This window comes from Lithobates pipiens, unplaced genomic scaffold, assembly GCF_037356315.1.
Source record: "Lithobates pipiens isolate NorthernLeopardFrog02 unplaced genomic scaffold, aLitPip1_a1.2 Scaffold_27, whole genome shotgun sequence".
Taxonomy (NCBI): domain Eukaryota; kingdom Metazoa; phylum Chordata; class Amphibia; order Anura; family Ranidae; genus Lithobates; species Lithobates pipiens.
The window spans coordinates 30,564,373-30,586,511 of NW_027507788.1; the positions used below are offsets into that span (position 1 = coordinate 30,564,373).

General features: G+C 41.7%; 1 protein-coding gene across 1 annotated transcript in view; it reads right to left on the bottom strand.

The window, feature by feature from the left end:
- Window positions 1-13,518: 13,518 nt before the first annotated feature.
- The window catches only part of LOC143933724 (phospholipase A2 inhibitor NAI-like), a 37,394-nt gene continuing 28,773 nt past the window's right edge, over window positions 13,519-22,139 (bottom strand). Inside the window, exons 5-6 of the mRNA XM_077456721.1 lie at window positions 21,039-21,163; window positions 13,519-13,818 (exon numbers count right to left, since the gene is read on the bottom strand). Of these exons, the coding sequence (XP_077312847.1) occupies window positions 13,798-13,818; window positions 21,039-21,163 (146 nt within the window). The 3' untranslated portion in view covers window positions 13,519-13,797. The remainder of the gene's footprint in view (window positions 13,819-21,038; window positions 21,164-22,139) is intronic.

Here is a 22,139-nt window from a genome sequence, read left to right on the forward strand (position 1 = left end):
GGACCGATAGCGGTCCTTACAGAACAGCAGACTGTACCGCACTCAAGCCTATGTACCGTAGCACCCTATACCAAGTTACCAGTCCTTATAAGAACTTTTGTGGAACAAGTGAGTTGTGAATGTTTAGCAGACTGCAGCAGAAGGGCAGCAGTCAAGTATAATATCCTTTCTATATTTGGAAGAAAGAATATTATACATGTACAAGCCTATTACTGTACCACTGATACCAGTCCTGAAAAGAACCTTTGTGGAACTAATAATAACAGCAAGTCTTTAAAATTACCCTCACTGCCTGACAACACTGCTTCCTTCCTGTCCCTATACAAATTGGCAAAAAAAGAGAACGATTAGTGGTTACTGGAACAGCTCTTTTGTGGACCTTGATAGTAACAGCTAATGATGATGATGATGATGATGATGATGAAAGACTAATCTGGCTGTCCCTGTAGCATACACCGTCCTTTCCCTTTCTCTAAACTAACAAAAGACACTCAGGCTGCTGCAAGAATCAGCAGCACAGCAAACCTATCAACACCTAACACCTATACCAGTCCTGAAAAGAACTTTTGTGTACCAAATAGCTAGTGGTTTATCTCTCCCTACTCCACACAGGAACCTGTCCCTATCTTAACAGAAGAAAGAATGTAAAATGGCCACCGGATCGGGTGTATTTATAGGTTAGGGGGAATGTACAAGTGTCCATGTGCTGTCATGTCTCAATTGGCTGTCCTGTATCACATGATAAACGTGTCACCAAAGGTTAAAGTTCTTGTATACATTAAACACGTAAGTCCGCCGCGGCGAACGACGGAAAAAGGCGTTCGAACGTGCGGACCGCGAATGTCGGAAATTCGCCGCGAAACGACCGCCGGGCGAACCGTTCGGCCATCACTACTTAGGAGTACAACTTTCCCCCTCCGCTTCTGATATATACTTGCACAACTATCCTCCCTTGTTAGATAAACTGGCTGAAGAAATGAATCAAATAGCTAAACTACATCTCTCCTGGGTGGGCAGAATAGCGGCCTATCAAATGCAAGTACTGCCTAAACTACTGTACCACTTCAGGACGTTACCAATCCCTATACCGTGCAAATTCTTTGCTCACCTATCCACACATCTGAATAAATTCATATGGGCAGGTAAAAAACCTAGACTAGCCTTAGCGAAACTCTATAAGCCAAAATACCTTGGTGGTATGGGTCTCCCTAACGCCCAGGATTACTATCACGCAGCCATATTGGACCAAATGAAGTACTGGTTCTCCTGTCAATCCGACAATAAATGGTCAAACATAGAACGTACGGTCACACCTGGGCATGACCTCCCTGCTCTAGCTATGGCGGCTAGCATTCACCACAAACCGATTGTCCCTGAGTACCCTACTATACAAGCCTCGATTAAGGCATGGTCGGGCCTGACTCAAAGTAAAGTTACTGACGTGCCACTAAGCAGACTACAAATTCCATTAGCAACCTACCAATACCTAATACCCGACTTCTCCACACAGAAGTGGAAGCGAGCAGGCAATCATTTCACTGCGCCCCCTGACGAACACATAGACTTAGCTGACCGGTATAGGCTACACCAAATTCAGCACCTCAATGTGACCAGTACTCCTAATCCGGTTGAAATCCCACAAGCACTATGGGATTTCCTCCTAAACAAAAGCGCTAATTGTAGAAAGGGGATCTCACTTTTCTATAAACTAGCAAACCCTCTGTATCTAAACACTAAACTGCCCTGTATGTTACACTGGGAAAGAGAATTGAAGAAGGACTACTCACTTTCGCAGTGGCATATGGCACTAAAATATAATGGGAAGTCCTCTGCTTGTATAGATCACTGGGACAATGCCCAGAAGATATTACACCGGTGGTACCTTACCCCACTACGCCTCCACAAAATGCATACAGATATAGGCCCTATGTGCTGGAGAAATTGCCAGCACATGGGGAATCTATTTCATATATTATGGAGCTGTGAAATTATCACCCCATATTGGAAAAGAGTGGAATCCCTGATCAGAGACATCACAAAGTCTAAGTATAAGATAGAGCCAGGTTTGGCTCTTCTTAGTCTTTCGATAGAACACTTCCCTCCAGAAATGCGGAAAATAGTGATTAATATCCTCTTTGCTGCCAGAATTTCGCTGACAAGACATTGGAATACCCCCACACCCCCCTCCCTAGAGGAGGTTATTACCAGAGTAAACAATATATACCTTATGGAAAAGATGTTGGCTTACAAAGAAGGGGCAATCCTGAGTTTCCATAAATACTGGGAAGCTTGGGATTCCTCCAAACATGCCTCTTCACATTTGTGATCTAATTCATGGATTTTCATGTTGAATTGTATCTTGACATTAGGTTGCCTGAACCCGAAATGCGTATCATCCAATTGCAGTGTGAGTAGAGGTAATATCATTCATGTTAACCCAGGAGTAGTGCCCAAGGAGGACTATGTATCTTTGTTTGTGTTGAAGTTCCTTGGTTACCGTTTTCCCTATGCTATATAGACAAGTTTTGCCGTCCTTATGTTAACACAAATGAGCTACGTACTTACATGTACCACCGCCCTTGACCCTCGGTAAGGTCAAAGGATACTAATACTCAAGTAATCCTACTCCAGCGCTAAGCCTGCTCACAGTGTGTACCCGTTTGGGGTGACAGGCTAGGCCTACTAGTAGGCCATATGTGGTTATCAATCTATTGTAGCTCTAATAGGATACTATTGCTTATGTTTTATTTTCCATGTAAGTATGTGGAACACTGCTTTCAATATGTATGACAACGCTACACATATCTTCGTCAAATGATGTATACTTGTTTAATGCAAAACCTAATAAAAATCTTTGGTTAAAAAACAAATCCCAACCACGACACTACCTGCCTGGAGTTTGTATGTTCTCCCTGTGCCTGCGTGGGTTTCCTTCCTCCGCCAGCTTCCTCCCACACTCCAAAGACATGCTGGTTGGTTGGATGCTGTCTAAATTGTCCCTAGTATGTATGAATGTGAGTTAGGGACCTTAGATTGTAAGCTCCTTGAGGGCAGGGACTGATGTGAATGTACAATGTATATGTAAAGTGCTGCATAAATTGATGGCGCTATATAAGTAACTGAAATAAATACTGTAAAGAAACAACTGAAGACCTCTGCAGTTGTATCAACTTATGCCATTCAAGTGAGGAATATCCACCACCCTCCAAAATGTCACCAGAATCATCATTTTGAACACTGTAGGAGAAAAGAGATGCGAGTCCAGCCAGCCAAACCTGTTACTTCAAATACTTCTACCAAACTTCCTGTCAAGTTGGTAGGCCCCTCGCTTGTAGTGCCTGTTTTAGTTGAAGGAATTTACACAAGAGCCCATCTTGACTCAGGTGCTCAAGTTACTTTGCTGACTAGAGACTTTTATGAAAAATATCTGACATACATACCCCTGCAGAAGTTCAAAGACCTAGCGATCCACGGTATTAAAATGGAGAATTACCCCTGTGACAGTTACCTGCAAATCAAGTTATCATTTGATTCGGTAATGGTTGGACCACCTCGGAGCTTTGACACACTGGTCATTGTATGTTCTCAGTCACCAGGGTCCATAGAAAGTTCTTTGATCGTGGGAACAAAAATAAATCTGGTGAAAGGGCTGTTAGCTCCTGTTGCCTCCAGATGTGATTCCTTGCCAGAGAGTGTGCATCCCCAGTTGCAGCCATTGTACCAGTGTCTGCTTCAAAAGGAAAAGACCTCAACACTGACTGTGTCTCAGCCAGAAGAGGTATCCTGTGTACATGAGGAAAGGATGGAACACATTATCTCCTCAGCTTTCTGAAGTCGCAGTGGAACCCTATGTTAGAGAAACATTAAAGCCCAAAGATTAGAGGGCTAAGCAAAAGATGTTTCCTACTGTGGAATCAATGAATGAATCTGAAGAGTGTAGTTCAGCCGAAGTCATTGTTGCTGAAGTGCCCAAAGCCTTTGTATCAGTAAGTGACACCCCCTGTCCTCTATCCGACACACCTTAGTGGGAAATTCCACTATGGCCCAGCCAAGTGTTCACCTTCAGGTAAATGGTGGGACGTTCCCTTGCCTGCCTCCTATGTGAACACAAGTTATTTGGTTCCCTTTCAGTGTTAATGTAATGTTTAGTTATTGTTAAAACTAAAACATTTGATCTTTGGAGGACCAAAGATTCAATGGTGGGGAAGAATGTAGCACTAGGCAATAGTGATGGCTGAACGGTTCGCCCGGCGGTCGTTTCGCGGCAAATTTTGGACGTTCGCGGTCCGCTCGTTCGGCGGACTATTGGCGTCGTTCGCCCGGCGGACTTTCGTGTTTAATGTGTAAAAGAACTTTGACCTATGATGACACATCCATCATGGGGTACAGGACAGCCAATTGAGACATTACAGCACATGGACACTTGGACATTCCCCCTAACCTATAAATACACCCGATCCAGCGGCCATTTTACATTCTTTCTTCTGTCACTATAGGGAAAGGTTGCTGTTTGGAGCAGGGACAGATAAAACGCTAGCTATTTGGTACACAAAAGTTCTTTTCAGGACTGGTATAGGTGTTAGGTGTATATAGGTTTGCTGTGCTACTGATTGTTGCAGCAGCCTGAGTGTCTTTTGTCAGTTTAGAGAAAGGGACAGAGCGCTGTGTGCTGCTATTTTAGGGACAGCCAGATTAGTCATCATCATCATCATTAGCTGTTACTATCAGGTCCACAAAAGTGCTATTCGAGTAACCAGTTATAGTTCCAGTCTCCTCTGTTTTGCCAGTTTGTATAGGGACAGGAAGGAAGCAGTGTGTCAGGCAGTGAGGGTCAGTTTAAACAGTAGCTGTTACTATTAGTTCCACAAAGGTTCTTTTCAGGACTGGTATCAGTGGTATGGTAATAGGCTTGTACACGTATAATATTCTTTCTTCCAAATATAGAAAGAATATTATACTTGACTGATGCCCTTCTGCTGCAGTCTGCTAATCATTCACAACCCACTTGTTCCACAAAAGTCCTTATAAATAAGGACTGGTAACTTGGTCTGTCTAGGGTGCTACCATACATAGTGTTGAGTGAGGTACAGTCTGCCTTTCTAGAAGGACTGGTATCGGTCCACAGTACATAGGGTTGAGGCGCACTACTGCTAACTGACCGCTGCCCTATACTGCAGCAGTCCTTCATCGGTATAGGGACTGACGTACAGTCTGCTAATCATTCACACACAACCTACTTGGTCCACAAAAGTTCTTATAAGGACTGGTAAGGTATAGGGTGCTACAGTACATAGGGTTGAGTGAGGTACAGTCTGCTACTCTATAAGGACTGGTATAGGTCCACAATACATAGGGTTGAGGTGCACTACTGCTAACTGACCGCTGCCCTATACTGCAGCAGTCCTTCATCGGTATAGGGACTGACGTACAGTCTGCTAATCATTCACACACAACCTACTTGGTCCACAAAAGTTCTTATAAGGACTGGTAAGGTATAGGGTGCTACAGTACATAGGGTTGAGTGAGGTACAGTCTGCTACTCTATAAGGACTGGTATAGGTCCACAATACATAGGGTTGAGGTGCACTACTGCTAACTGACCGCTGCCCTATACTCCAGCAGTCCTTCATCGGTATAGGGACTGAGGTACAGTCTGCTAATCACTCACACACAACCTACTTGGTCCACAAAAGTTCTTATAAGGACTGGTAAGGTATAGGGTGCTACAGTACATAGGGTTGAGTGAGGTACAGTCTGCTACTCTATAAGGACTGGTATAGGTCCACAATACATAGGGTTGAGGTGCACTACTGCTGACTGACCGCTGCCCTATACTGCAGCAGTCCTTCATCGGTATAGGGACTGAGGTACAGTCTGCTAATCACTCACACACAACCTACTTGGTCCACAAAAGTTCTTATAAGGACTGGTAAGGTATAGGGTGCTACAGTACATAGGGTTGAGTGAGGTACAGTCTGCTACTCTATAAGGACTGGTATAGGTCCACAATACATAGGGTTGAGGTGCACTACTGCTGACTGACCGCTGCCCTATACTGCAGCAGTCCTTCATCGGTATAGGGACTGAGGTACAGTCTGCTAATCACTCACACACAACCTACTTGGTCCACAAAAGTTCTTATAAGGACTGGTAAGGTATAGGGTGCTACAGTACATAGGGTTGAGTGAGGTACAGTCTGCTACTCTAAAGGACTGGTATAGGTCCATAATACATAGGGTTGAGGTGCACTACTGCTGACTGACCGCTGCCCTATACTGCAGCAGTCCTTCATCGGTATAGGGACTGAGGTACAGTCTGCTAATCACTCACACACAACCTACTTGGTCCACAAAAGTTCTTATAAGGACTGGTAAGGTATAGGGTGCTACAGTACATAGGGTTGAGTGAGGTACAGTCTGCTACTCTATAAGGACTGGTATAGGTCCACAATACATAGGGTTGAGGATCACTACTGCTAACTGACCGCTGCCCTATACTGCAGCAGTCCTTCATTGGTATAGGGACTGAGAGTTTTGTCACAGGGTCATTTAAAAAATGACAGGCAGAGGAAGAGGCAGGCCCTTCCGCAGGGGTGGTAGGGGTAGGGCAGGAGCAACAGGCTTGAACCAAAGTGGGAAGTTGCAGAAGGTGCATTCAATTACTTTAAAGGACGCACCAAACTTGGTTGAGTGGCTCGCTCAGCCTTACTCTTCTGCACCCTCCTCATCCTCTCGATCTGCACCCTCTTCTTCACTCTCTGCTATGTGCACCCCCAAAGACACTACCACCAACAACACCACCACCACCACCACCACCACCACCACCACATACCTTCCGCTTGAGTCACAGGAATTATTTTCCGATCCATATCAAGAGGACATTTCTGATGCGCAGCCACTCTTGGCATTGGATCAGGAAGAGGAGGTAGCAACAACCGCTACTCAGCAGTCTGACGACAGTACCCAGATCGGCCCAAGGAGGAAGTTGGTCCCCGGTGTTGCTGCCTACTCCGAGATCTCTACTTATAGCGGTGGGGAAGGTGACGTTGATGATGACGTGTCTAGTGATGTCACGTGGGTGCCCACAAGAGAGGAAGAGAAAGGGAGTTCAGAGGGAGATATGGACCAGCAGATAGGGAGGAGAAGCAGGAATAACTTACATTGCACAGGAGGGACAAAGCAGACTGCAAATGTATCAGGAGCGAGTCATCGACCATGTATGGTCACATCTGGCGCTCCCAGGACACCGGCACATGGCTCCGCAGTGTGGGCTTTTTTAAAGGTGTCTGCTGCTGACAATAGCGTTGCCATCTGCAATCTTTGCAGTCAACGCATTAGTCGCGGTAAGCCCAACACTCACCTAGGGACGACCGCCTTAAGAAGGCACATGAGCAGCCATCACCGAGCCCAGTGGGAGCAACGGAAAACACAAAGCCACACTGCAGGCTCTCACCGTCCAGCCTCGTCTTCTACTTCTCCCTCTCCTCTCTCCTCACAATTGTCCTCCACTCCACCTTCCATCACGACAAGCTCACGTATTTCTGCAAAAAGGCAGGCTTCCGTGGGCCTAATGTTCGAGCGTAAAAAAATGATGACGCCGGATAACCCTCTTGCCCAACGGTTGACGGCTGGCTTGTCAGAACTGATAGCCCGCCAACTACTGCCATATAAACTGGTGGACTCGGAGGCCTTTCGCAAATTTGTGGCCATTGGAACACCACAATGGAAGGTCCCAGGAAGGAAGTATTTCTCAGAGAAGGGCATCCCAGAGCTATATGGCCATGTTCAGCAGCAAGTGAATGTATCTCTGGCACACAGTGTCGGTGCCAAGATACATCTGACCACAGACACGTGGTCTAACAAACACGGGCAGGGAAGGTATATCACTTTTACTGCCCACTGGGTGAACCTTCTGACGGCCGTCAAGCATGTAACCCGTGGCACCCGTGTGGATTTGGTTTTACCACCACGGATTGCATGCAGGCCTGACTCTTCTTCTCCTCCTCCTCCTACTCCATCCTCCTCCCTCTTCTCCTCGGCTGACTCCTCCTTTTCCGCTGCTAGCGTCTCTTCCGCTGCGCCGCCCAAGCTCCCCAGAACCTATTCAACATGCCAGGTGAGACGTTGCCATGCCGTGCTGCGTCTGTTGTGCCTGGAAGCCAAGAGCCACACTGGCCCGGCACTCCTTTCAGCTTTGTGTTCACAGGCAGATCAGTGGCTAACACCGCTCAATTTGACAGTTGGTAAAGTGGTGTGTGACAACGGTGCCAATCTGCTTAGCGCATTGAAACAGGGCAAAATCACGCACGTGCCATGCATGGCACACGTCTTAAACTTGGTCGTGCAGCGATTCCTTGTCAAATACCCTGGGGTCCAGGACATCTTGCGGCAGGCAAGGAAAATCTCGGCCCATTTCAGAAGATCTTACACGGCCATAGCTCGCCTTGCTGACATTCAGCGGTGACACAATCTGCCGGTCAGACGTCTTATTTGTGATTGCCCGACGCGATGGAACTCAACCTTCTATATGCTTGATAGGCTGCTCCAGCAGAAACGTGCAGTTATCGTCTACCTGTATGAACTCTGCGGAAGAACCGGTTCTGGGGAGCTGGGGTTTTTTTCACCGCGCCAGTGGCTGCTCATGTGCGACGCATGCAAACTTCTGCGCCCATTTGAGGAGATCACCAAACTGGTCAGTCTCAGCCATGGCACCATCAGTGACATGGTACCTTATGCCTTCTTTATGGAGCGTGCATTGCGTCGTGTCATTGATCAAGCTGTGGAGGAGCAGGAGCGGGAAGATGAGGAAGTCGCAATGCTGGATGAATTCCCAGGGGGGGCTACTCTATCTGAGACAAGTCAACAACAGGAGTCTGAAGAGGAGTCAGAGGAGGATGGTGCCGGGGCGGATGAGGAGGAGCAAGAAGAGCATGCTTTAAACCTTTCTGGGATCCCTGTTGTGCGTGGATGGGGAGAGGAGAATGAAGAGGACGACATTATCCTGGATGATGAGCAGGAGCCAGGCCACCACACCGCTTCCACTTTAGTGCAAATGGGGGCCTTCATGCTCCAGTGTTTTAATAGGGACCCCTGTATAAAAAGCATAAGGGTCAAGGACAAGTACTGGGTGGCAACGTACTTAGACCCCCGGTACAAACACAAAATGGCAGAAATGTTACCGCCGTCACAGAGGGCTGTCAGAATGCAGCACTTCCAGGCCTTGCTTCGAGAAATGCTGCATTCTGCTTTTGCGTGCGCTGGCAGAGGAGCAATTCCCACTCCCAGAGAAGGAGTTGTGGGTAACAATCCAACAGCGCCTGCAAGAAGAGGCCGGTTTGAAGAAGTGCTGGTGACTTCGGATATGAGGTCATTCTTTCAGCCGACCCATCGACAGGTGTCATCCGGATCCAGGATCAGGGAACACCTAGACCGTCAGGTGTCCGACTACATCGGGTTAACGGCCGATGTGGGCGCTCTGAGGAGTGATGAACCCCTGGACTACTGGATGGGCAGGCTTGACCTCTGGCCAGAGCTTGCCCAATTTGCAATGGAACTGTTGGCTTGCCCCTCATCCAGTGTCCTGTCCGAAAGGACGTTCAGCGCAGCAGGGGGGATCGTGACCGATAAGCGTACTCAGCTAGCACACGACAGTGTTAACTACCTCACATTTCTAAAAATGAATGAGGCATGGATCTCGGAGGAATTCAACACATGTGACCAGTAGACCATGTATATGTCTATAAACTATTTTTTTAATCGAGCACAGAGACCTTCTTTCTTCATTTGGCTCACTTCCTTGTCCAAAAAAAGCACACCGTACTATATGCCCGCACCCTCCTCTTTGAAGAGGTTAAGCGGTGTCATATTTCTACTGGGGCTGCTTATTATGAGGGGCTCCCACCATCCCTGTGCTGTGCTGACATCCTCCTGGGGCTGTACCTCTGTTGTGCAAATTATGAGGGGCTCCCACCATCCCTGTGCTGTGCTGACATCCTCCTGGGGCTGTATCTCTGCTGTGCATATTTTGAGGTGCTCCCACCATCCCTGTGCTATGCTCATTATGAGGGGCTCCCACCATCCCTGTGCTATGCTGACTTCCTCCTGGGGCTGCTTAAGGTGCTGCTGTCAGTGCTGTATATCACGGTGCAGGTGTCATTGCTGTATGTCACGCTGCTGATGTCAGTGCTCTCTACCCTGGTGCTGCTGTCAGATCACTCTATCACGGTGCAGATGTCATTGCTGTATGTCACGCTGCTAGTGATCATCTCCTGCACCCTCTTCTTTGCCTACCCTGGTCCCAGACCTTCCCTCTCCTCCATTGCCTTCATGCGCTCCACATTCCTGAATTATCACAACATTTTCCCATATAAAAAAAGAATGCTTGTAGTTGACGATCCCAGATTCACCTCATACATGTGTTATGTCATTGGCCATGTGGTTGGACTATGTTTGCACAGCTATTAATTCTTTTGTGGCTGCAAATTTGACCTGTAGGTTTGCGAAGTTCGCCTCCCATTGAAGTCAATGGGGCCCGCCGCGAACGTTCAGTTTCGCGAACGATCGGCCACGTTCGCGGTCTGCGTTCGCGAAACGTCCCGTCGGAAGTTCGTCCATCACTACTAGGCAATTTAAAACAAATTCCCAGCAGTGCTGACAAAATAAGCAGAGAAAGGACATTTTTATTTTCTTCTCTCCTGTGATGGACATCTACAGGGATAGATGGAACTGGACTGTGCTCTGACTGGCTGTTGCTACAGCAACCCTGGCAACCCTGGAGAAAGAGGACTCCTTATTAGCTGTCTAAGTCAGGCTCTTTCCTGACTGGCTTTGGGAAGGAGATATATGTGGGATCTGAGGAGAGGTCTCTGGGACCCATGTAGAGAGCCCGGGAACCACTTGGGGAACAGGAGTGCCTGTCCAGTACAATATGCTGACCACATGCTGTTGCCAGAGGATCTGTTCTGCCAGGAAAAGTGTACTGCACCAGATCTATGTGCAAAGCTGTGTGCAAGGCTGTTAGCTGTTGCTATGCTGAACACTACTTAAGGGAGGAGAGAATGTGCTTCTATTGCTTTCCAGTTGCTCCCAGTGACCACATGTTCCAGATACCTGCTAAAGCTGCAGAGAGCTAGCTCAAGAGGAAATACCCTTTCAACAGCCACAGATTAACCCCTCAGGACTAGAATCAGTCATCAGTGGTGAGAGGCTTCCAGACACCATCTTATTTACTTTAGTTAGTGAGTACTCCCATACAAGGGCCTCATCGCCAGCAGACTCTCTACATAGTCCCACTGGCTAGTGGTTAGGAAGGACAACTTTTCATTAGGTAGTAGGTAGGCTTTATTACCTTTGAAAAATGCCATTTGTATTGTACTGTGTTGGATTGTCATTATTCTGCAATTACAAGCCAGTATGGCTCACTAGCACCTGCCTAGGGCACGTTTGTGCTCCAGTTGCTTCCCAGGATGTGGTGAACGAACAGTGACACCCTGTGACTGGTGTCACTTAACAAGTTGCCTACATTTTTATATTGTAAATTGTCATTATGTAACCCGTTCCTTTATAGGGCTTTGCCATTAAATAAATCCCATTTAAACCTTCGAGGTTTATCAGTGTTCTCAGATCCAGGAAAGGGGTTACAGGTGCAGGGCAGAAGAAACCCAATAAAACTACCAGCAACTCCTGCAGGGATGGCGCTACAGATATAATATATATATATATATATATATATATATATATATATATATATATATACTGTATATACCGTATTTATCGGCATATAACACATATTTTTTTCTCCTTAAAATCAGGGGAAAATCGTGGTCACGTGTTATACACCGGAGGGTAAGGAGGGAACGAGCACAGCTGAAACAGACAGATCCAAGTGTACTGTGTATTCGACTAGGCTAGGCTTCACTCTCAGTCACGCCCAGTCCCACCTCCTAGCCTTTACGTCCCGCCATTGGACAGGTGTTGTGTCCATCATTGGAGCCAGGCCAATGGGTGGGACTGGGCGGGACTGCGAGACGAGCCGAATACATAGAACATCTGGATCTGTCTATCTCGGGGGCACAATAATGTAAAAGATCATGCTGCAATTTTGGGCAAGGCTGCAGATGGACACTTGGGCAAGGCTGCAGATGGACACTTGGGCAAGGCTGCAGATGGACACTGGGGAAGGCTGCGGATGGACACTTGGGCAAGGCTGCGGATGGACACTGGGAAAGGCTGCGGATGGACACTGGGAAAGGCTGCAGATGGGCACTTGGGCAAGGCTGCAGATAGACACTTGGACAAGGCTGCAGATGGACACTTAGGCAAGGCTGCAGATGGACACTTGAACAAGGCTGCAGATGGACACTGGGCAAGGCTACAGATGGACACTGGGGAAGGCTGCAGACGGACACTGATCATTCTGCAATGATGGGCAAGGCTGCAGCTGGACACTGATAAGGCTGCATTGATGGGCATTTAAAATGTAAGTTTTTTTTCTTAAACGTCCCTCCTAATAGTTTTTTCCTTAAACTTCCCTCCAAAACTTGGAGTGTGTGTTATACACCAATAAATACGGTATCTATATATATATATATATATATATATATATATATATATATATATATATATATATATATATATATATATATATATATATAGTAATAATCATCAGCAACAACTCTCCCATGGCCATGTGCTCTTGATTCGTCTCCCTATTCTATGCTGCTCAATGGTGGTCATTTGCATTATCCTCGTAATTACAGACACACTAACTTGAAATTTAAGTAAGTACCTTCAGCTTATTTTGCTATGTTTGTGCTCATATGCATTGGATGCACAGTACCTCCAGTCTATACAACTCTATTTGTTCATTGGGCCCTTATTATTCATCAGGTTTATGTCCGTTGAATTGGTTTCTACTTGTGGAGACTTTGGAGGGGTCTTGGTGCTCTTGCATGCATGCGTTCTGTGCCATATGTAGTAAGTTGCCTTACTTGATATGTTTTACTATATACATGTTATGTGCATTTATGTGTTTATGACACTTATTACTGTTTATGTTTTTAGACAGTTGTGCAATCTGTTGCTCTTGAGAACCCCCAGAACAAGACCTTTGAGTTGAAATGCATAGGGGTACCCACAATTCTTTTTGGGATCTAGAGCCATTTCTTGATATGAAGAAAGTCCTATTATTCTGTGCAAAATTTGCATTCACTGTTGCATGTATTTTATTATTGTCTTAAGATTGTATTTAATAAAAACAATATTTGTATTTTTTTATATATATTTGTCACAGTGGTGCCTTTCCAAAAGTCCCTTCCATAAACCTTCTTTCTTTATCTACTTACCGGAATGTGGCATTTTCATGGCTACCAAACTGGACATTGAGTTAAGAATTTTTGATTAGTAATTTTATAGAGCTCTAAAGTTGACCTTGATAATTACATACATTTTTGTAACTGTGAGGAAAAAATAATAAACATTTGCTCTATCTCTGGACAAGCGAGACACCACCATGAAAGAATAGCTTAATGCATAATTTCATTTCAGTTCATTTTTTGAAAATACATTGGCAGAAAATTAATTTGATATACGGTATGTAAGAAGGATAAAAAAGATTCTAATAAAAAAAGCAAATAAAAAGAAAAAACTGTAGACGCAACCACCCAAAAGATAATGCTTATAATATTAGAGAAATAAAAGAGTACATTTTTTTCCCAAGGAGCGATGTATTGATTTAAAAAAAATAAATAAAATCTTTGAAAATATCTTTATTATCCTTTATTATCTTCCCCCAAAGTCTTCAACGATTGTTTTTCATTTTCTGTAAAAATCAAAATAATGAAACAGACTTTAAAATGTGTAAACTTTGATAAATACAAATGTAAATAGTAACAAGGTATCATGCTTCAGAAATATTTTATTTAAATTTTCAGTGGTATTGAGTTAGCAGGCCATAGACTTTTACCAGAGATTGAATGCCATACTACATACAGTATGTATATAAAATAATAAAATTCTTCTGAAATATAAAAATTGCCATTATTAATATTATTACTATTAATAATATAATATATAGCAAAAAAAGTGCAGCGCTATAAATTGAGATTAGTATTAGTTGATACAAATATATGTGTACCACAGCTAATTTATGAAAGTGCAAAAGTGCATATATTTGTATCAACTAAAACTAATCTCAATTTATAGTGCTGCACTTTTTTGCTATATATTTGCTTCTGTGCCTACTATCTGGATTATAGAGCTTAGCTGCTGTATGTTATTGTTTATTATATCACAGGTATTTCTTTTATTTTTTTTATCCAGTTTTATTAATAATATAATATAATATTATTAATATTAAAAATAGATATTCTGAATATCTTTCAATAAAACGTTATTGATAAATAAAAAAATAAAAAAATAGATATTCTGAAATTAAAAAAATTAACTAGAATTTAAATTTAACTAGCATTTACTTTACAAATTTAATTGCATGTAAATTTAACTAGAACCCACTACAATCATACTGTTATTGTTTAAATATAACAAGTATGACAAACGTAATTCAGAGTTTCTTAATAAAATGATATGCGCAACCTGTAAATCTCTGTAATGTTTAAAATACATCTCTATTTTACTAAAAAAGTTATTTCCAGATGTAAGATGTATTACAATTACAATCCTATGTAAATGGTAATGTTATTACAATGGAATGCTGAATTATTAATTAGTAATATTTTACTTTTCACAAAAAAAAAAAAATTGCAACCTCTAAACCTTATATTTTTTGTTTTATAATTATAATTTTTACAATTTTTATAAAATTTTCATCAGAAAAGAGAGACATTTTGTCACAGTCTCCCACAAGCTACCTTAAAATACAATTTACACATCTTATAAACCTTTGTTTTGCTGGAAGTGAGGAAATATTATTTCTCCGCATGCCCCCCCACAACCCAACAACCCCTGACCCGTAGCAATCCCATAACCAATCCCATATTTAACACAGCTCTCTGAATTTAGAAGATGCATTTTGAAACTCTGTTTCTAATTTCTGAGCCTAGCATATACCATAGAGTTTACATTTCACAAAAATATTGTCCAAAATGTAGAAGATTTTAGCAAAATTTCTCTATTTTGGTAAATGCATAGGAGCAATGAAAATGCAACCGAGAAGGGAAAAATAAATTATAGTATATTTAAATGATTATATTTATTTATATTATTATTATATTTAAATTATATTTAAATTATTTAGTAATTAAAAACCCAATTTATTTTCAGTTGTGAGGGGCTTCCACCTCTTTGAGGTTTGTATTACTGGCTGTGTCACCCCCGTTAGGGAGATTTATTCTCTCTATTTGTTATGGTGGCCAAGTGCATGAAAATCCAAAATTTTGAGTTGCCCCGGGAACAGAAGTAGAGATGAAATCTTACAATGGGATCCCTTGTTCTAGCGATTACTAAAGGGACATTTCATTTACTTTTGAGATATTTCATAATTTCCTGTTGTGTCTGCAGAACAAGTGATTGAAAATCTTGCTAATGATACACAGATCATCAAAAAAGAAATCTGATGGAGATTTTAACTCTACATTACCCCACCCCTATGAAGAGAAAAAAAAACTTTAGGGTGGGTTTTGTGTGTTTTTTTTTTTTAAGGGTGGAATGGCCTTTAAATAGTTTCTATGGTTTATGGAAGCTCCTGTAACGGCCCTATTTTTTTCACTGAACAAAAAAAAGTAAAATAAAGAAGTAAGCAACAGCACATAGGTTGTGGTAAACAGATGGTCAAATAAAAAAAAAATCTACATTACTCTGCCGTATAAAAAAAAAAAAAAAAAACATTGACAGATACACTTTAAGGTTTTTTTTTATTTATTAATTTTTTTTTTTTAAGGATTGAATGATCTTTATATCATTTCTAAGGTTTCTGGAAGCTCCTTTAAACTGCCTTATTAAAAAAAAAAAAAAAAAAAGTAAAATAAAAAAGTAAGCAACAGCAGGTAAGGATCAGAAAAAAAGAAAAAAACACTAATAAAAGAAAAGCAAAATAAACTTCTTCAAATATGAAAAAAGTACTGTCCAAATAAATCATAGGGAGTAGACTTTTATTTTCAAGCAATTCAATGAGTAAAATTTCGAATTTCGGCTTCACCGGAATTTTACCCATGCTGAAATTGGTAGTTTGGTAGCTAAACAATTTTGCTGATATCATTATGTTTATCCTTACTTTAAACTAAAGGCTTATATTTTTTGAAAAGACATTATACAAAAACACAAGGGTCAAAACTGTATTTAAAAAAAATAAATGCATAGGTGCAGTTTCAAACATTGGGAATAAGGTTTGGGCAATGAAAGGCCAAAATAGGTACCACATCTCAATTATAAACAAATATGTATATACAAAAGGTGGCCCTATAAAGAGGCCAAGAAGGAATCTACAACATGATCATATAACGTAAAAATACATATTTTATTAAATGTCAAAAATATAAAAATGTAAAATAGTACAATAATATGCAATTCATACAACTGTGCAGCCACTTCTATTCAAAAAGAGCTTCCTCTGGATAATTAAGGGTGCTGCCTAAAGTTGATGCTATAAGTAAAAAAGACATGAATTCAATATATTTTGTATAATTATTTATGTAAAAACCAAGCTCAAATTCCAAAAAAAAACAACTGCAATGATATTTATATAATACAAACTTTTGTAAATATTTATAAATGTCTGTCTTTCTCACTTGTAGCATCAACTTTAGGCAGCACTCTTAAGTCTCCTGAGGAAGCTCTTTTGAGCGAAACATGTAGAGCAGAAGTGGCTGCACAGTTGTATGAATTGCATGCTATTGTAATATATATTTTTTTTTTATATTTTCAACATTTAATAAAATATGTTTTCACTTTATATGATCATGTTGTGGATTCCTTCTTGGTACGTCTAAAGTCCCACCTTTTGTATCTCCATATTTGTTTATAATTGGGATGTGGTACCTATTTTGACTTTTCATTGCCCAAAGCTTGTTCCCAATGTTTGAAACTGCACCTATGCAATTCTTTTTTAAAAATACAGTTTTGACCCTTGTGTTTTTGTATGATGTATTTTCAAAAAATATAAGCCTTTAATTTAAAGTAAGAATAAGCATAACAATATCAGAAAAATAGTTTTGCTGCCAAACTACCAATTTCAGCATGGGCAAAACTCCGGTGAAGCAGAAATTCTAAATTCTACTCATTAAATTGCTTAAGTAAATTTGCTTGAAAATAAAAGTCTACTCCCTATGATTTATTTGGACAGTACTCTTTCCGTATTTGAAGAAGTTTATTTTGCTTTTTTTTATTAGTGTTTTTTTTCGTTTTTCCTGATCCTTATCTGCGTGCTGTTGCTTACTTTTTTATTTTACTTTTGTTTTTTTTAAAATAGGGCAGTTTAAAGGAGCTTCCAGAAACCTTAGAAATTATATAACGGCCATTCCACCCTTAAAAAACAAAACAAAAACACAAAAAACACCTTAAAGTGTATCTGAAGCCAAGACTATGTCATTGTTTTTTTTGTGTTTTTCATAGGGTAGAGTAATGTAGATTTTTTTTTTGTTTGCTTGATAAAATGTATAAAACGTGCTCATGCTTACTTCTTTATTTTCCTTTTTTTTTTGTTCAGTGAAAAAATAGGGCCTTTACAGGAGCTTCCATAAAGTTCCTGTGTGAACGACGGGTGGCTGTGCTTTCAACCACACCACTAGAGTCAATGGCAGGATGAATCAGTAAAAAAAAAAAGTGTTCCGGTGGGGGCTCCGGAAAACAAAAACAATTGTGTAAATGCTGGTGACTGGCTGCGTCCTACTGTATGTGTAATTTTTTTTTATTTTGCTCATGATCTCGCTTTAAATTTTAAATAGGCCAATGTAATTCTAATTGAAAATCTTATAAAAATAAAAAATAAAATCTGGCAAGCAAATAGCATTTTCTTCATATTTAAAAATTGTATTCATATTATCCTAAAATACTTGTGTGGATTTGAATAAATTCTAATCATTTGAGTCAACAGCCCCTAGTCAAAATAGAAAAAAAAAAAAGTGTAAACTTTATATTGATAAAGTAAATATTTGTTAATGGAAAGACGATAGTCCACTCCCTACATTTCTTCAGGTTGATCAGTACACAAAGTCCCAAAAAACCCACACTGCTATATTAGTTCATTTTTTATTAACATTCTACGAAATATACACCAGAAAAGAAACCATTTTATGTAAACTTTTACGCATAATGGCATTATAAACTAAAGTGCTGGATTTTAGATATTTAATTAGGACCAATAACAAGAATACAAGATCCTTTTTTTATATATCATAAAGAGATTTAAAATAAATATAAGCATAATAATATTGTGATAAACGAAGGAGAAACATAAGGCATTAGTATAAAAATGTTAAAAAAATAATAATATGATAACAAGATTTGACCAATCGCAATTAGGATCTTATGTTTTGGGGTACATTAAATTTACGTATTCTTAAATCTTATTGGTTAGTTATGGCTTCTTCTTTGGTCACTGCTTTTTTTGCTACTTTTAAATGGAAATATAATAATAAATAATGCCAATAAAAATATTTTAGGGGCAGTTTACACCAAAACACAGTGTAGGAGATCATGTATTCATGTGCATTTCCCACACTAGACATGTGCTGTTCGTTTCGTATCGAATTAATATTCGGACAGATTTTACTTTTTTGGAAATTCGGATTTCTGAATTAGAATAGTACCGATTTTAAACAAATCCGAAATAACGAAAAAAACTAATTTGGATGAAATTTGAATTCAAATCATTCTCGAATCATTTTCGAATTCGAATCGTTTTCAAATCATTTTTGGAAGGCCCAAAAATATTTGCGTTTGAACGCCCACATTTTACTGTGAACCAGCCCTTAGAGGAGTAATGCATATCTATTAGTAACAGCAGCTAGGCATAAATGAAGACAGGGGGGATTTTAGGTTAGTTAAAGACTAACCACCCCACTAGCAAGGGTGGACTACTATAATTTTTACTAAAAGTGCACTCAAAACGGGTATGTCCAATGCCCAGGGCGAGGATGCGGAATTGCACCCCCTTTCCAGCTGCTGATGTGTGAAGTAGAATAGGTGTACCACCCTGTGCCCATTCTCCATTCCCTTGCTCCAGATGCCCATGGTTGCCAAGGAGTGTGCACTGTGCTTCTGTGGCCCATCCCTTGCTTTCTAACAGCTTCAAGGTGGTTGCTCATGCACGCTGTGTTTTTTGCGTCGGTTGTAGGTGGCTGGACAGAGAGTAGACATGTTGGAACGTGATGTGAGCAGTAGCTTTCAGAGCAGACATGAAATATCCCACTGGTTTCCAGCCACTGGTCTAGAGTGTGTGTGAGGTCAGGAGATCATGGCTGGATGCATGGTGCACCCCTTGCCTCTGAGACCTTTCTGCATCTGTGGCCACTGTCCCACCTGCCCACCCCTTGTCCTTGGCTTGAGTACACTAGTTCTTTGATATCAGTGGTGACTGGTGCTCAATATTTTGAGAGGGGGGGCAGCAAACAAACCTGCCCCCTGGAAGCTGCCCCTCTGCCCCTCCACCTGCTGCAGTTTGTCGAGGGAAGAGCCAGGCCATTGCTTCTCCTCCAAGCCGAGGGAGGAGAAGCAACGACCTGAAGTGGGTCCTGATACCCAAGAGTCCTAAGGCTCCCTGGCCAATTGGGTCTCAGGACCCGCTTCCTAATTGGCTGAGAGGAGAAGCGGAAAGACATTAGTAAATATATAATTCGTTAATGTCGCACAACTGGGTGGGCTCAGGGTGCAGAGCACTGCACCCTGATCTTTGAAGCCAATTAGAGCCTCAGGCTCGAATAGATAAAAAAAAAAAAAACTCACTGAAATCCATGCGTCTGGTGCCCTACGTGAAGAACAGGGGTGCATGGACAAGGGGGACAGCACCCTTGCACCCCTAATGGAGCGGCTGCCACTGTTTGATATTTAAAAAAATGTAAACTGTGCGTAAGAGCAACCTCAAGCAGCTACTCTTGTTAAAAATGATGCATTATTTAAAGTTAGCAAGCTTTTTATGGAAAAATTATTTTTAAAGTGCCAGAAAAAGACTTACACTTTTTAATTTATCATTTTTTTCAGGGTCATAATGACAACTAAGCTGATAGAAAAGGCAGAGTAATGTGTTGGGCATCCATTACAGACACATCTTGTGGTAGCAGCTATTTCGCGAGTGGTCGTATGAATGGCAGTGGGCGTGAAAGTAATACGGGTCGTAAAATGGGTGGAATTGGAATTATTTGGCGTTGGATTGGCAATGTCTGTGGTGACATGGCTATTGGGTACATCACTTGTGTTACTGTTAGCTGCTGTACTCCTAGTGGTTAACTCAGTGCTGAAATGTTTACTGGTCTCATGAGGGCTACTTGTTAGTGACTTAGTAGTTTCCCCATGGCTAGTGCTGGTGGCTAACAAAGACTTAGTGGTTTCTGTTTGCTTTGTCTCATGAGGGGTAGTTGTCAGTGACTTAGTAGTTTCTCCATGGATAGTGCTGTTGGTTAGCGAGAACTTAGTGGTTTCTGTTTGCTTTGTCTCATGAGGGCTAGTTGTCAGTGACTTAGTAGTTTCCCCATGGATAGTGCTGTTGGTTAGCGGGGACTTAGTGGTTTCTGTTTGCTTTGTCTCATGAGGGCTAGTTGTCAGTGACTTAGTAGTTTCCCCATGGCTAGTGCTGTTGGTTAGCGGGGACTTAGTGGTTTCTGTTTGCTTTGTCTCATGAGGGGTAGTTGTCAGTGACTTAGTAGTTTCCCCGTGGCTAGTGCTGTTGGTTAACGAGGACTTAGTGGTTTCTGTTTGCTTTGTCTCATGAGGGCTAGTTGTCAGTGACTTAGTAGTTTCCCCGTGGCTAGTGCTGTTGGTTAGCAAGGACTTAGTGGTTTCTGTTTGCTTTGTCTCATGAGGGGTGCTTTTTTCTATTGGACTGCTAGTATGTACAGAAGTTGTAATGGTAGTAGTGGTGGTAGGACTGACAGCGTTGTCACATGTGATATTTATCCTGAGCGATCCGTTCGTGTTGGTCGATGTGGTCCCAGTATAGTTTGTGCAGAGGTTTTGCGTGGCACATCCTTCCATGGCCATGTAGGGTTTTGAAGGCACTGCAGAAAGGAACACAAAATTAGGAAATGTATTTTTTCAAGCCAACTTTTACTTTTTTACATTAAGCCCTGGTTCACACTGCCGCAACTTGTCATGTGACTTGAGAGTTCAAAGTAGACATGTGCAGAACAGAAACATTTAGTTTTGGATAGATTTGTTTTGTAACTAATTTCGATTTGTTATGGAATTCGTTTAGTTCGGTTTCGGAATTTGTTTAGTTTCATTTAGTTTTCGTAAAATTTTGTTAACATTTATTTCATTTATTAGTTTACTAACAAATTCCAACTTTTCAGAATGATTAGAATTTGGATCGATCAAAAACCCCATTCCCATTTAAATGGGGGGGGTGAGATCTGTGGGACCCCTCGTTAAAGAGGGGTTCCAGATTCCAATAAGTCCTCCCCGCCCACAGACCCCAACAACCAATGGCCAGGGTTGTCGGGATGAGGCCCTTGTCCCCATCAACATGGGGACATGGTGCTTTGGGTCGGGGGGCAGAGCCCCCCCACCCCAAAGCACCCACCCCCCATGTTGAGGGCATGGGGCTTGGTATGGTTCAGGAGGCGGGGCTCGCTTGTCTTCCCTCTTTCCTGACCTGCCAGGCTGCATGCTCAGATAAGTCTGGTATGGATTTTGGGGGGTACCCCACGCCATTTTTTTCATTCTGGCGTGGGGTTCCCCTTAAAATCCATATTTTTTTTAACATTTTTCTATTGCTGGGCAATTGCCATCATTCTTTATCTTTATATTCATCTGTCAGTGGGGAAGCGCTGCGATTTCTTCACACGGAATTCAAATCGGTCGGTCGTTTTTCGACCGATCCAAATTCCAATTGTTCTGAAAAGTTGGAATTCGTTAGAAAAAGAATAAACAAAACACATTTTAACGGATTTCAACTAAATTCGTTACGATTCGTTACTATTTCATTTAGAGATTCAGATACATCCAAATCTCTGAATAACCCAAAATTCATCT